The sequence below is a fragment of the Chionomys nivalis genome, chromosome 2 (genome assembly GCF_950005125.1).
Source record: "Chionomys nivalis chromosome 2, mChiNiv1.1, whole genome shotgun sequence".
Lineage (NCBI taxonomy): Eukaryota > Metazoa > Chordata > Mammalia > Rodentia > Cricetidae > Chionomys > Chionomys nivalis.
The window spans coordinates 127,790,551-127,806,561 of NC_080087.1; the positions used below are offsets into that span (position 1 = coordinate 127,790,551).

The window sequence follows — 16,011 nt, forward strand, 5'->3', positions numbered from 1 at the left end:
CTACCTCTGTTTTGGTGGGTCTGATAGTAATACAGAATCTAAATTTATATGAGGACTATTGGGTCACATGTCCTTTATGAACTCATGCAGAAAATCTCTTTGAACTCTGAATGTCTCTTTAAAAGACTCTTATTTTGTAAGCATCAATAAGATACATATATAAAGACCTTTAGGAAGGGTTTGGAAGAATATCTTTTCTTATTGTTATTGTTCTTAGTTTTGGTGTGTGTTACTTTTTAAAAATTAAAAAATATAACCTTAATTGAAATAGAATCTCATCATGTTTACTTTCCCATGTTTTCAGCAAATTTCTATTTGTCTTTGGAAACTTAACATAATTACTGTGTATGTTCTTGCGTAGCTGATAATTTTTTCATAAGGATAGCATTGAAAGTATGGCTTAAAGTAAGAGAGTAATTATCATAATCTTTGCTTATGAAATAGAAATAATACTGTGTAGCAGGCTTTCTATTGGGTCCCCAACCAGTTCGCAAATTATTATTAGTTATGAATGCTCGGCCTTATCTTATGTTTGTCTCACTAACTCTAATAATTTGAACTGACCTGTTTCTCTTCATCTAAGCTTTGCATCAGGACTTTTTAATCATTATTCATTCTCTATGTTCTACTCTAGGCAAGACCCTCTCTTTCTCCCTTCTTCTATCCTCTCTTGAGTCCAGTCCCCGCCCCCAATTTATTCTTTCTGTGTAGCAGCCCCGCCTATCCCTTGATTGCATAGCTATTGGCTGTTCAGCTTTTTATTAGGCCAATCAAGTGCCTTCAATATGCAAGGTAAAACAAATGCAACGCATCTTTGCATAATTAAACAAATGTAGCATAAATAAATATAACACATTTTTACCTAGTTAAACAAATGCAGCAAAAACAAATGCAATATATCTTTACAGGGTTAAAGTAATATTCCATAACAATTCTGTGATATGGTAAGTAGATTTTAATTACATAAACTATATTAAATGTATAAAACACACGATTAAAACAAGTTAATACCATGATTAAGAACAATAAATGTGCATAGAAGCTAGTTATTTGTATAATAATACTTAATGAGAACTATTCTGATTTCTGGTCTAGACATCCCTGGTCCAGTGGATGTTGATTCTGTAGTCTTGCTGTTCTCACAGACATTCATTTGATGCCTACTCGCTATGTTTGGATTAAAAATTAGGAGCATCATCAGAAACGTTGGAATCTATTCTCCTTGAAGATTAAAAGCAGTATTTGTTCCTTGTAAACTAATTAAGCCTTTTGTTTTGTGTTGCATAACCCAATGTTTAGACAGATTCTAAAGTGTATCTTGGCATCTTGTCAAGTCATAGCCACACACTTTGGCTCTCCTGTTTCTGAAGTTGCTCACCCTTTTCATTGGAAAACAACAGCAGACGAGTCTCCCAAGCAGTCACCTCTGACGCTGAATCCTCCACGGCCGTTTCCCATATGCTGTACAGCAGAGGCAGCTGTTGGCAGACATCATTTTGTGCAAACCTATTTCCCTCTTTTATATTTTGAGTGGAGAAAATCACATTTATAAAAGACCTCAGACATGAAACTGTCACTCTCAATTGTACACTGAAATGGTACCAAGCAGTTTTCTTGTCTAAACATTGGAGATGCATGGTGATTGCTTTAGAAATAAAAGAAAAAGGGTTTTGTACAAGCAACGTATTATAGTTTACATGTGGAGTGTTCCCACAGGCTTGTCTGTTTGAACACTAGGTTCCCAGCTGGCCACACTGCTTTGGTAAGCTGTTAGGGCCCTAGGAGTTGGAGCTCAGCTGGAGAACGTGGGTATCTTTTGAAGGTGAGAGTCTGCCCAAGTTTGATGTTCATTTTCTCTGACTCTTGATCCTAGAGATATAACAAATGACCCTGCAAGCTTCTGCCCCATGGGTGGAGCCCTGGCCACCATGTCTCCCCTACCATGACGGACTGTTATTCCTTAATCCTTGAACAGAACTGAATCTCTCCATTCTTAAATTGCTTCTGTCACAGTGATAATAACTAATATAATAAGCAATAAAACCAATTCACTGAAGCAATGGTAAGGTTGTGTATTTAGAAAACAAACTAATTCAGGAGAAAGGTCTGCTATGAGCTAAGCCTTTTTCTTTAACTATATGCATATGTTTATGCTTATATTTAAAGAAATATATGTATATTGCCTGAAAGTGTATCTGTGCCCAACATTAGTGCAGAACCCCAAAAGGCCAGAAGTGGTTGTCAGATCTCCTGGTATTTATGTTTGCAGATGGTTATGTGCCATCATGTGGATTTGGGAATGGAACCAAGACCTCTGGTAGAGTAGCCTGTGCTCCTAAGCAACAATCATCACCTAACTGTAGTTGTTTATTTGTGTGTGTGTGGGGGGGGGCGCCACCCTGGTCCCAAATAAATACACAGACACTTGTTCTTACCTATGAAGTCCCAGCCTTAGCTGGGCTTATTCTTAGCAAGCTTTTCTAATTTAACTTAACCTGTTTCTCTTTAATTACATTTTGTTTCTGGGCTGTTTACCTTTCTTTATTCTATAAATCTTTCTTTTCTTCTTACTTTGTGACTAGCTACAAACCCTTCAAAGAAGGAATGATTTGTTTTGACCCATGACTACAGTTCTTCATCCTCCGTTCTCAATTTTTCAGCCCTCTGGGAAGGCTGGGCTTGAGAGAATATTATGGAACAGAGCTCTTTATTTCAGAATGGCCAAGAAGTAAAGAGAGGGAGAGAAGAACACAGCATCAAATATTCTTCCATGGAATGCCTCAGTGACCACTTCTCACCAAGTCCCAACTTTGGAAGTTGTTACCCACCTTTCTATAGCCTACCTATAAATAAGTTAAACAATGGATGAGATAAGAAAGCTCATGATCCGATCACCTCCCAAAGGCCTGGCCAGTGTACACTGCTTGATTCAGTGTCAACATTAAATACATACTCCCATAGTGATTCGCTTCACATAATAAATATAGAATTTAGAGCTCTTAATATATCAATAGTAGAAATGATGACTCTGAACCATAGAGGAATTGTATAATTCATTCAAACTTACCATTCAATTCTCTGCCATCAGTGATTTTCATCTTGGACTGTCCTAATGAAGTAATATATAAGTAGCTAAGGTTAAAAGCATGTGATTAAATGTCAACAAAATTTTCTATATTCTGATTTCTCTCTCCTTGGCTTTTAATGATCTTCTTGTATCTTCACAAAATAAGAGTCACACCAAAATCTGTAAGATTACAGAGGACATATGTAGTCTTTAAACTGCATTATTCTAACTAGCTTATTTCAGTGGAAATAAAAATATCAGTCAGAATATGTAAAAATGAGTGATAATAACAGAACTTCAATTGTACATTTTCCTTTTGCTCTAAGTCATATGAATGTCTAAACCAATTTTTATCACAAGTTCTAAAATTTTATTAAATATAAAATTTATTTCCAATTATTGTTACTACTTTTGTATACATACAATGTTTCTAACCACATTATATTTGATTCCTTGATTTACTTAAGCCTAATGTGGTGTACAATATTTGTTTACTAGGCAAGGGTGTGTTACATTTTTTATGCTGCATTTGTTTAGCTGTGTAAAGATATATTGCATTTGTTTTACTTTGCCTTCCTAATGCATCTGATTGGGCTAATAAAAAGCTAAATGGCCAAAAATTAGGTAGTAGAGAGATAGGCAGGGCTGGTGGGCAGAGAGAAAAATAGAAAAATAGGAGATACCTTGGGTCAGCCAGTCAACCAGCCACCTGCCTGAGAGACATGGAGAAAGTAGGAAAGAAGAACATTGAAAATGAAAGAAAAGAAAAGCCCTGAGGCAAATGTCTATGAGGAGAAACAGAATAATTATAAGGGCTAGTGGAATAAGCCTAAGCTAAAGCCAAGCATTCATAAGTAATAATAAGTCTCCATGTCATCATTTGGGGACTGGTGGTCAAGAAAGCCTGCTATTCTAATGTATATATCTGACATGAAAATATTAATTTAATAAATACTTAATTTCAAAAAAGTTAAAATACAAATTTTAAATTGAGATTGTAAAATATAAGCTCACCCATAATATAATAAAGAAAGTAAATTTACATATAAGTATTTAATTATAGGTTATAATAGTTGTAAGGCCATAAATCTTTCTAAGAATACTACAAAATCAGGGTGCTTGCATTGTTAAATAGAGGGATCTATAGCTCGCATTTCAATTTGTGTAATCCATTAGGGGTATCTCTAGGCAAATGAAAGAGAGCTGAGATTTTGAGCAAAGAATAATTTGTAATTCATGAGCAGCTCTGCAGAAGGAAGGCAAGCTCAGAGAACACCCAGAAAAAGCAGAAGGTGGTGTTTTCAGGCGGGTAATGGAAATGGTGTAAAGGAAGAACTTGATTTACTATTATTTTACATTTCCCTTATTGGCAGACAGGTTTGTCTTATGGGCATATTTGATTAGTTGCTATATTATAATTCATTGTGCTCAATTTCTAAGATTGGCGGAGACTGCTGCTTTTTATATGTATAATTTTTTTTTAATTTCAGTTTGGTTTTCCACCATTTCTTTTTTGTTTTGTTTTTTGTTTGTTTTTCGAGACAGGGTTTCTCTGTGGTTTTGGAGCCTGTCCTGGAACTAACTCTTGTAGACCAGGCTGGTCTCGAACTCACAGAGATCCACCATTTCTTTACAGGTTGATTTTTTTTTTTTGTTTTTTGTTTTGGTAGGCATTGGCAGTGAAGAGGTATTTTAGAGCCAAATATAATTGAACAAACCTAAATGGATAGGTGATATAGTCTATGTAAGGTCTGGGAAAAAAGAATCTACTGGAAACTGACCTAATAAGTTCTCTGCACACTGATCAGGACAATATAAAGGACACAGGAAAGATGGTTATTTCTGGAGATAGAGAGAAGCACTCCTGTTTAAAATGGGTTAAATGTGTTCATTGCCAATATAAGGCATGTTCATGTTGAGTGATGGCTAAGTAGTTCATGTTGACTGCGTGGCCCACAGGTTCCTTGTATCAGGTCAGGCTTAGCAAATGAAACTGGCTCATAGTAGCTACGTGCAGTTTTGCTGGATGAATGGGATCAGATTTTCTAAACCTTCAGTATTGCTTCACGTTGAGTCCAGTGAGCCAGAATTTTACTCTGCTGCTGTTAGGTACATGACATTCCTCATGTTCTTTTGTCCAAATCTAATTAGATCAGATACTGAGTCCCTGCTCCTCAGAGTGTTATAAGTGTTATGTTTCAAACAGTGGGAAACTGAAATCAGAATCCCAAAATGAAACAATTATCTGTACAAACAAAAGAAATATGCAATGCACATTATAAGCTTATTAATTTTTTTCTGGTAAACTTCTTTTTTTTTTTTTTTTTTTTTGGTTTTTCGAGACAGGGTTTCTCTGTGGTTTTGGAACCTGTCCTGGAACTAGCTCTTGTAGACCAGGCTGGTCTCGAACTCACAGAGATCCGCCTGCCTCTGCCTCCCAAGTGCTGGGATTAAAGGCGTGCGCCACCACCGCCCGGCTCTGGTAAACTTCTTAATATTATGTCACAGTTAAGAATGTGTCTGCTTTAAATATTCCCAGATATGATAGGAGGGCAGGGGCAGAAAGTAATTGCCTTAAGGAAGCTAACAGAAAATCTTACTGATACAGAAGCAAAGGTTTGCTCCTGCACATGCCAGCAGAGGAAGCATCATTTCTGCATCCACCACCATGGGTGGGAGCTTCCTACCCCTCAGCCATCCTCTCTCCTGTCACTAGGGTTTTCTGTTCCCTACTCCTCATGCTGTCACAGTCATTTTATTTCCAGTCCGTTCACCAAACTAATCACTGATGTATCTATGGATGTCCTCACTCACAGAATGCATTAGTGTTTGCGGTGATTTCTCATTGGGTCTGAGGACATAAAGCACAGCAGTAGAACAATCCCGAAGTAGTTTAACAACCAGAGATGCTTTTAAGCAGGTATAAATGATAACTGGAAGGCTTCTCCATGCTTACATGAAAGTAGATCAATAAGCATGGATTTGATTAAGATAAAGCTTAAGATAAACAAGGACATGTTTGAGAATCTGTTATTTATTTTTTCTCTAAGGTCATGTTGAGAGAAAAAAACAATACCAATAAAAGAGAAAGGAAAACAGAAGGAAGGACAGAAGGAAGAAAAATCAAATCAGGAGTTGTATCAATTAAAAAAACAGTTGTTTAAAGGACTGTGAAGTTTGAAAATAATAAAGACAGTTTTTTTTCTGGAGTACTCTGCAGGTAAAAGAATGACATAGTTAGTCAGAAGATAGATCCATATCTATCCTCCGTTTCCTTCCCTAAATAGAAGGACAGAAGGAAGAAAAATCATATCAAGAGTTGTATCAATTAAATAACAGTTGTTTAAAGGACGGTGAAGTTTGAAATTAATAAAAAAAAAAAAAACAGATTTTGCTGGAGTACTCTGCAGGTACAAGAATGACATAGTTAGCCAGAAGATAGATCCATATCTATTCTTCATTTCCTTCCCTAAATACTAAGAGTGAAGGTACATTCTCATGGGTTAGCTGATTTCTCAAGGATTCAGGCCTTAATGAACTTCAGTTTCATTCACTCCTTGAACAAAGGTGTTGCAGAGCCAATGGCAACAAGACAATCTGTCTTGTTGAAAAGAGACTAACCCCTTATAGGGGATGGTGCATCTCTAGGTGGCTGTACCCTTTGCTTTTGGAAAGACAAAAAGAGTTTCTGACCCTGAACTTCCTCAGATGAAGCCATGGTGAAAATTTTCTTTTAATGGTCTTTCCAGTGATTTCTGTTTGCTACAGTGGTCCATTGGCACAGACAACAAATTCGTTTTTCAATGTTTTCTATTAGCAGCAAGCTCACAAAGTCATTTTGTTTGGAAAGTAAAAGCTACAAGACTTAAAAGCCTTGCTTTTAGATTTCAATTCACTCTAACAAGCAGCCTTTGTTGACTGTCTATTCAATGCCATGGTCAGCACTGAGAGCTGGAACATGCATACGAAAAATGGGAGGCATTTCCGAATTTTAGAATTAAGTTGCAAATTTAAGAGGAAGATATAAGTTTGCTGAAGATTACATAGCAGAGAGATTAAAAATAATAGCTCTCTTATGCAATGGTATTATGACCATTTTACCTCCAGCTCATTGTCCTGAGGCTATTTGTCTGCCTGGCTAATTTCTGAGGTAATATTTGTAATAGTTAGCATCTATTAAACACAATTTGCTATAAACTGTTTTATCTTACAATGCTTACAATAGCTTTGCCATAGAGGTATTGTTATGAATTTTTATAAATATGAAAAGACTGAAGACTTCAGAGACCTAAAAGCTTCATCAAATTTACATAACTAGTAAGGACAAAGGCTAGATTTTAAGGTCAAAGTTCCCTGTTAGGCCAGCCCACATCCCTTGCCATTATGTTTTGTTATTGTAGCTACTTAAATTTGCTACCATATATATAACTTAATATGTATGGAATAGCCCATATAGTCCAAATTCATACTTATTTTCATAATAAAGTTTCAGAACAATAAAAAATGTTATGTAACAGATATTTTTTCTAATGACTTAAAGCCGGAAACAATAAAGAACTGATGTGATTATACAGTCCTATGAGATAGATTAACACTTAATTTATACCTTTAGATATCAATCTCTATGATCCAGACAGATCAATATTAGCTTAGAGTGTGTTACTGTGTTCATTTAAGCATTGGGAAATCCTATTGCCTTTGAGCTGTTTCCTGAGATTTTGTTTGCATGTGGCATATATGTCTTAGCCTGTGATCTGAATCAGTTTCTTTTTGAGATATTTCAGAATATTTGTCCATAGAAACAGCTTTAAAATATATAGAAATATGTATTACAGATACCTGAAATATGTGAAATGTATTATAACTTCTAGAAACATAATAGCATTAAATCAAGGTACTGGGTATTGCCGTTAGATTTAAAATATTTATCTAATAATTTTGAAAGAAACAATTATTTTTATTAAGCCCTCTAGAAAGGTAACTAATTTAAGAGATCTTATTTGATGATTTGTGAACATTTGTTTCTTGTTATATATCATATTATTTGGGTAAGCAAAATGTTCTAACCATTTACACACTATTTGTAACTTCTACTGTAGCAAATTGCACATCTTTGTCAATTAGGAGCTAGAAACACTCTCCCTCCGATAAGCACTGTATAATTGTTAATAGCATTGCTTCTTGATCAGAACCGTTTTTTTCACCCTGAGTTTGTTTCAATTCCAATCTCCCTAATAGTAATGTACACCCTTTGCTGGAATCAACAAGAGGTTTGAATTTTTTGGTAAGAAGAGTCCCTCCTGAATGGGATTGGGGGGATTCGAGGAGCAGTGATGACAGAATGATTTACTCTAGAGAAAAGATTGTTCATACAGAAAAGACTCCAATTTCCATTTAGTGCTCATTGTATATGGAACACTAACAATGATCATATATCAGCTAAGATACATTTTTGTAATTAATGAAAAAATGTTGCTTTTTAGGCCACATGATGTTAAAGTACCTTGTCTTTAAAGAACTTGAAGTTAGCAATTCAGTCAAAGCAAGAGTGACTGGTATAATGTTCCCAGGTTGACTCTATGGGATAGGGATGCTTGCAAGTTGTATTGTACCAACCATGGTCAGTCTTACTAAGGTAGTCCACTTTTCTTTCCTTTTTTTTTTCTTATGTTCATACTCCAAGGACTTTGAGCTCAAGAAGATTGGTGATAGCTACAGTTCCAATGTGATAAATATAGTACTAAACAGACATATAACCATTAAATTTGTGTCTACAAGTAATGCAGACTAATTCTATTTTTGTAGACATGCCAATATCCATTTTCATCTGTAGATTGACTGAGGGTTTTTATGTCACATCATTGTAGTCTAACAATGAATGATACCGATATTTTTTTAACTAAATCCACACCTCAGGTTTAAGGAATATCTCCTAAAACAAAATCCATTATTTTATTTAAAGAATATACACGACTTTTAAAAATAAATAATACTTGTATTCAAATGAAATTCTAACACTCTGTGATACTCTATTATTAATCCAATGAGTATGAATATATGTGGAAATTAGTATAGTAGGAACTGAAAATTAGAGTTAAATAACTTATTTTTATTTAAATGACTATACACACAACCTGTCAAGTTGATTTCCTTCTTTCTTAACACAATTGTTTGTGCTTTTCCAGTCTATCCGAGAAGTCACAGGCTACGTCCTGGTGGCCCTGAACCAGTTTCGGTATCTTCCTCTGGAGAATTTACGCATAATTCGCGGAACAAAGCTGTATGAAGATCGCTACGCCTTAGCCATATTCCTAAACTACAGAAAAGATGGCAACTTTGGACTTCAAGAACTTGGATTGAAGAACCTGACTGGTAAGAAAAATTTGAAAACTAGTACATAGCATGATATATTGTGCACATGAGCATACGCGTGGTTTCTGGCATTCAGGTGTGGAAGTGTCTGGGATTCCTGAGTGGTATGCACTCATTTCATGAGAAATGATGCCTCTCTGGTACCCTCACTTTTATTTGCAGATGTAAGTGCCGGATGGAAGATAGCAGAATGTTGTATCTCAGCTGAACAGAAGTACACACTCTAATAAAAGCTCAGCCAACTGCAAACGGAGATAGGAAACAGCTGTAAGAATGGTATTTGGTGGTTGCAGGTGAATGGTGGACCAGATCATCAAACCTCTGGGATAAAAACACAGTGCTCATGCCTGTCAGAGCTTAGCGATGCCCAAGCTATTACATCTAGTTCAATTAATCTTTAGATTTTTTTTTTAGATGATCACCGAGTTTAGGGAAACAGTCTAATGTTTCAATTTCTCCCATTTAGTAGTTAACTGAACACCATCACTAATTCTCAGCATACTTTGGGGCCATCCATGAGAGCTTCTCGTCTTTGCAACAACACGAAACTAACAAACTAAAATTATTTAGTTCATGCTTGTTAAAGCTCATATAAACTCAGAGGGATTGCTTTTTGAAATAATCACGAATTTTACCAAATATATCTAAAATGCCCCAATAAAACATTCAAACCTACCAGTAGCTCACATTATTAAGTTACTTAAAATTATTAACATATATGCATGTATTATATCAAATATATAGTGATTTACGTTGATGATTATGTTTATTTTGTGTTCACTCAATGAAGTTTGTGCACCCTGAAAAATTAAACACTTTGAGGGAGTTTGCCATAAATATGATTAACAATGGCAACTAATTGAGACAGCTTTCTGATATGCACAGTATATGAAGTAGGATACAGGCTTAAAGATGGAAATTTTAATTTCACAAAATTCCAGATATGCAACATAAAATTGGGAAATAGAAATGAATAATGATAATGTCAGTTTTTAGGACAGAGTTACTTTAGAGTTGATGGAATTAGAGTAAATGCTTAGTGTTGGAAATGTATTGGTCCTATACCAACATTTCTACTTCAGTTTTTTTTTTCTTTCAGATAATTTTCCTACTGAATAGCTTTTTCTTCCCTCCTTCCTTTTTTTTTTTTTTCCTAAATTGCTACTTACATATAAGTAATGCCAGGAGGATGAGTTTTGAAAATAAGATGGTTAGGAGAAAAAAGATGACTGCTAGAATTAGAGACCTAAAAATTAGATAATACAAGTAAAACTTGCAAACTTCACAGGAATCATTGTATGCCTTTCATGAATTTTCTACTATTATGTTAGGAATAAAAGTAGGATTCCTTTCTCAGAAATTTTTATAATATTAGAATCCTCGTTATTATATACATTGAGCTAGTTGAATTATGTTTTCTATATATAAAAAATCATTAAAAATTCCTCATATTCATTTCTGATAACATCATGACTTCTAAAATAATAACCAAATGTTTTAAAGTAAAATTATGTCACATTCAAATATGTTTTAGCCACTGGGTTTATTGCATATATTAATTATTGTTGAGGGAGCTGCGGGCTGTGTTCCTGCCGCCCCAGCTCCTGGTCGCCTGGCTAGCTTATGCCCCAAAATAACAAGACACAAACTGTATTCTTTTAAACACTGCTTGGCCCATTATATCTAGCCTCTTCTCGGCTAACTCTCACACCTGGACTAGCTCATTTCTAATAATCTGTGTAGCACCCCAAGGTGCGCTTACCAAGAAGATTCTAGCCTACGTCCATCCTGGGTCAGAGCTTCATCGCATCTGCCCCAGAGAGGAGAGCTATCGATTCTGAGCTCACTTCCTCTTCCTCCCAGCATTCTGTTCTGTTTACTCCACCCACCTATGTTCTAACCTATGAGGGCCAAGCAGTTTCTTTATTATTTAAGCAATGACCTTCTTCCATCAAATTATGATTATGACAATTGAATATTTCTTGTTATGCTAAAATATAACTATATTCAAAAGTAAACTTTAACTTATATAGTGCTATGACATTTCTGGACATTTGTAGAAATGGATAATTTATCTATTTACTTATTTTTGTTTAATTGTTTTTATGGTGCATTATATTTTTCTCTGTTCCCTCCTTCTTTTATCCTCTCCCATGATCCCCACACTCCTAATTTACTCAGGAGATCTTGTCTTCTCCTACTTGAGATGAATAATTTATTAAACCAAAGGGATGGTTTCTTACAAAATCTGTGTTCATCTAAAAGTTATTATTACTTTCCTTTTAGCATATGACTCAAAGAAATATGTAATAAGATAAATTGTGAAAATTCTGTGCACTGTGAACTTTTTCAGATATTTGATTTGTTCAGAGGTTGGCAGTCATGTCAAAATATTTCTGTAAACTTCTAGAATGGTTGAACTGCACAATAAACACTTTTATGTATGTGATAATGTGTGAGGAAATCTGAAGACATCTAAGTATGCATATGAAGAGGAGTTTGGGAAAGTTTTCTTTTTCTACCTTGGAGAGATAAATAGTCTGGGGATCTGTTTAAAATAAGGAGTAAATATTGCAATTCCATCTAGATAAGATTGGGTTTATGCTTTCAAAGATATGATGTTCATATTGGTAGTTTATTGTTCTATGAAAGAAGATGATAATTTAAAAATTATATCACAGACAGAGCTATGAGTTTTGCTCTAATTATAATCTAATAAAAATAAGCACGGTTATTTAAACATCTAAGTGTACTAGCCTTTTAATGTGCATTTGACATAACAATGGTGCTTTGGGTATTTTTACTGCAAATCATAGAATGCACCTGAAGTATGCTGAATGTCAACTCTGGGGGAGGGTTAGTTACATGCTTTTAAAGACCTTCACATGATTCTGATTACTGAGGCTTTGGATTTACTTTTCCAGATGATTTGAAGCAATGTTACCAAAGTGCAATAGCACAATATCTATTTATCCTTCCCACTTATCTTTGGATAAAGTAATTTTTATTCATCTATCATATTATAAAAAAGAGAACGAGTGAGAAAGAAACAAATATACTTTTCATTGCACATCAATAATTATATTCTATGTTGGCTTCAGAATATAAAAATCATAGTGGAATCCTGGATAGAAATGTGGATAAATTATCTGTGAAGGCCAGGGATGAATCGCAGATGGTAGAATACCTGCCTTTGTATTCAAGAAGCCTTGGCTTTAGTCCTCACCTCTTTATAAAGTTAGGTATATTGATGTACTCCCTTAAAGCCACACACAGGAGACTAGCGAAGAGTACCAGAAGTTCATATATTTTCTGAAGTATATAGAAAATTAGTAGCAAGGCTGGAATACCAGAGACCACGTCTGTAAAAAAAAATAGTTCTAGAGATGCAGATGCTATGATAAATATCCTGTATCATTTTGTCTGGTAACAACTTACTACCTAGTAGATATTTTCAAAGACTATGATAATTCATACTGAATCTTCTTAACCACCAGGTTTTTAAGCAATTGTAAGAAAAAATAGCATAGAGTGTTTTGCAGGTTAAAAAGTAGTTGCATGGCATAGCAAAATATTTTGGGACTTTAAGTCTTGGCATTGGGAAGATGGTTAGTCTGTGACATGCTTGCTGTATGAGGACCTGATATTAGTCTCCAGAATCCATATAAATTCCAGGAATTGGTGATACATGCCTATCATCTCCATGCTGGGGAGGTCAAAAGGCAAGTAGATCCCTGAGTTTACTGACGCAAGAGTCTAACTGAATTGGATAGCCACAAGTCTAGGAGGCACACTGTGTCAAAGGAAAGATCTATGGACCACCTGTGGAATGACACTTGAGAGTGGCCTCTTATCCTCCATACACTATCCCTCATATACATACAGAGATACAAGTACACACATAAAATTTAAAGACTTTTTATATGTTTATAGTATATATTTCTTATCACATAATTTTTACTATGTTGATATTAGAAAAGAATGCCTTGAAAAAAGCACATTCTCTTTTTGGGTAAAGTGGATGTTTGGATACATGAGTACCATCTTTATGTTTGTTAGTGATTAGCTGCTGTCTGAGTGTATATAAATGAACTCTCCTCTTAAGCACAGTTAAGCTTGATGTTCACTGAAAGCTGTTCCATGGGTTTGATATATTACTGATGTATAGAAAGGGAATCTCAATAAAGAAATCTTTGACTTAGATTAGCCTGTACGAATGAGTGGGATCATTCTTCTCAGTTGTGTTAGTTTAGATGGGAGAACCCACCTTTATAGAGTGGGATGATCCCTTGACTAAATACAAATTCAGAAAACATGCTGATTAGTATTAGCATGTGGGCATTAGTTCAGTGTTATCTGAACTTGACTTTGGATTTAGTGTGGTCAGTTCTCTTGATCTCCTGCTATTTGATTTCCCTACTAGTATGTATTATAACCTCAAGTTTAAAGCTTAGATAAGCTCTTCCCCTCAAGTTGTTTTCATGAGGGTATTATTATACAGCAATGGGAAACAAAGCCAAAAGGCTGATGAAGGCTTTATTACCTACTCTATTGTGACACAATCAATTTGATTATGTCAAAACATGAAATATACTTAAACTGTAGCATCTCCCACCATGGTTAAACAGAAAAATATGTTTAACAGTGCCAATCACATTTCTGTAGTTGATTATTACTGAGATAACGAGAGTGGAGAAAAGAAGTTTTCTAGGCAAAAAATAGACTACGTAAATCCCAGCGTCATCTGGATGTCCTACTAACACAGCATATTCTTTTCTGCATAGAGGAAAGACATGGTTTGACCAGGGTACAGAGCACCAACGATTGGGTCTATGTCTCTAGAAGTCTTTCAGAATGTCGCTTCTATGTAGTAAGGAGACCGCTCGTTCATTCCCAGCTGCCCAGACTCCCAAAATAATCACACAGAAACTGTATTAATTTCCTCACTGCTTTGCCAGTTACTTAAGCATATTGATAGCTAGCTTTTTCATCTAGAATTAACCCATCTCCATTATTTTATATTTTATGACGAGGCTTGTGGCCTACCGGAAAGGTTTCAGCATGTCTGTCTCTGGTGGCCTTTCCATAGCTTCTCCTCACTCTACCTCCTATCTCCCAGCATTCAGTTTAGTTTTCTCTGTCTAGCTCTGTTCTACCCTATTGGGCCAAGCAGTTTCTTTACTAACAAATGGTATTCACAGCATACAGAGGGGAATTCCACATCACTTGTACCTCTGAGGACTACAGACTAGCATCTAAAAGAGATTAAAGTTATGACACATAATAACCATAGAAACTTCTATTATAAATTCATTCTATATGTTATTAGAATGGATAATTTAACCTAACATATATGTTAAAGTTTGCATAAGATTGAATCATTGAATAATACTCAAGTTATATATATTCTCTTTATTTAATTCTCTTTCATAATTGCTAGCCACAAAAAATTAGGTACAAATACAAAACATGTATGGGTATGTCTATTGTACTAAACTTCATTTTAAGTAATTTAATTAATCTTAATTTTATAAATTGTGGGAATATATTTTTGATTAAGTGAAATGAATAGGTGAAGTTGAGGCTAATATATAGGTACATGTTTTTGATTAAGATCTTTAAGTATTTTCAAAGTGGTTGCACAAGTTTGCATTCCCACCATCAATGGATGAGTGTTCCCCTTGCTCCACAACCTCTCCAGCATAGGCTATCATTAGTGTTTTTGATTTTAGCTATTCTCACGGGTGTAAGATGGTATCTCAAAGTTGTTTTGATTTGCATTTCCCTGATAGCCAAGGACGAAGAACATGTCCTTAAGTATCTTTTGGTCATTTGAAATTCTTCTGATGAGAATTCTCTGTTTAGTTCAGTGCACCACTTTTTAATTTAGTTATTTAAAGTTTTATGTCTAATTTCTTGAGTTCTTTATATATTTTGGAGATCAGTCCTTTGTCTAATGTGGGGTTGGTGAAGATTTTTTTCCCATTCAGTAGGCTGAGCTCCCAAGATCCAGTTGAGGAGTGGAGGGAATAAGAGTATGAGCAAGAAATTCAAGACCATGAGGGAGTCATCCACTGAGGCAGTTTGCTTTAGCTAATGGTAGCTCACAAACTCCAACTGGGAGTGAACGAGCATGGGAACAACCAAACCCCTCTGAAGGGGGTTGACAGCTGGGGCAGACTGAGGGGCCACTGATAGTGACACTTGGATGTGTCTCTACTTGCATATACAGGCTTCATGGGATCCTATTCTCTTTGGATGTAAATCTTGATCAGCCTAGACATAGTAGAGAGGGCCTTGGTACATGGTACTTGGGTGCATGGCACCTTTTAGGGTTGGAGGGATGGGAGGAGGGTCTGTGGATGGAGAGGGGAAGGACTGGGAGGCAGGGAGGGAGTGGGAATTTGGATTGATATGTTTTTAAGTAATAAAAAAAGGAAAAAAAGATTCCCAGGTATTTTCCTATAATCACTGTTTTACAAATAATATAATCATTTCCCCAGTTTTATAGTGGATTATCTTAATTAGATCATTAGCTGAGATGTAAACAAAATTTTATAAAAAAGTAAATA

General features: G+C 35.3%; 1 protein-coding gene across 1 annotated transcript in view; it reads left to right on the plus strand.

The window, feature by feature from the left end:
* Erbb4 (erb-b2 receptor tyrosine kinase 4) overlaps positions 1-16,011 on the plus strand; it is a 1,078,513-nt gene that overhangs the window by 528,721 nt on the left and 533,781 nt on the right. Inside the window, exon 3 of the mRNA XM_057755450.1 lies at positions 9,253-9,439. Coding sequence (XP_057611433.1) covers positions 9,253-9,439 — 187 coding nt within the window. The remainder of the gene's footprint in view (positions 1-9,252; positions 9,440-16,011) is intronic.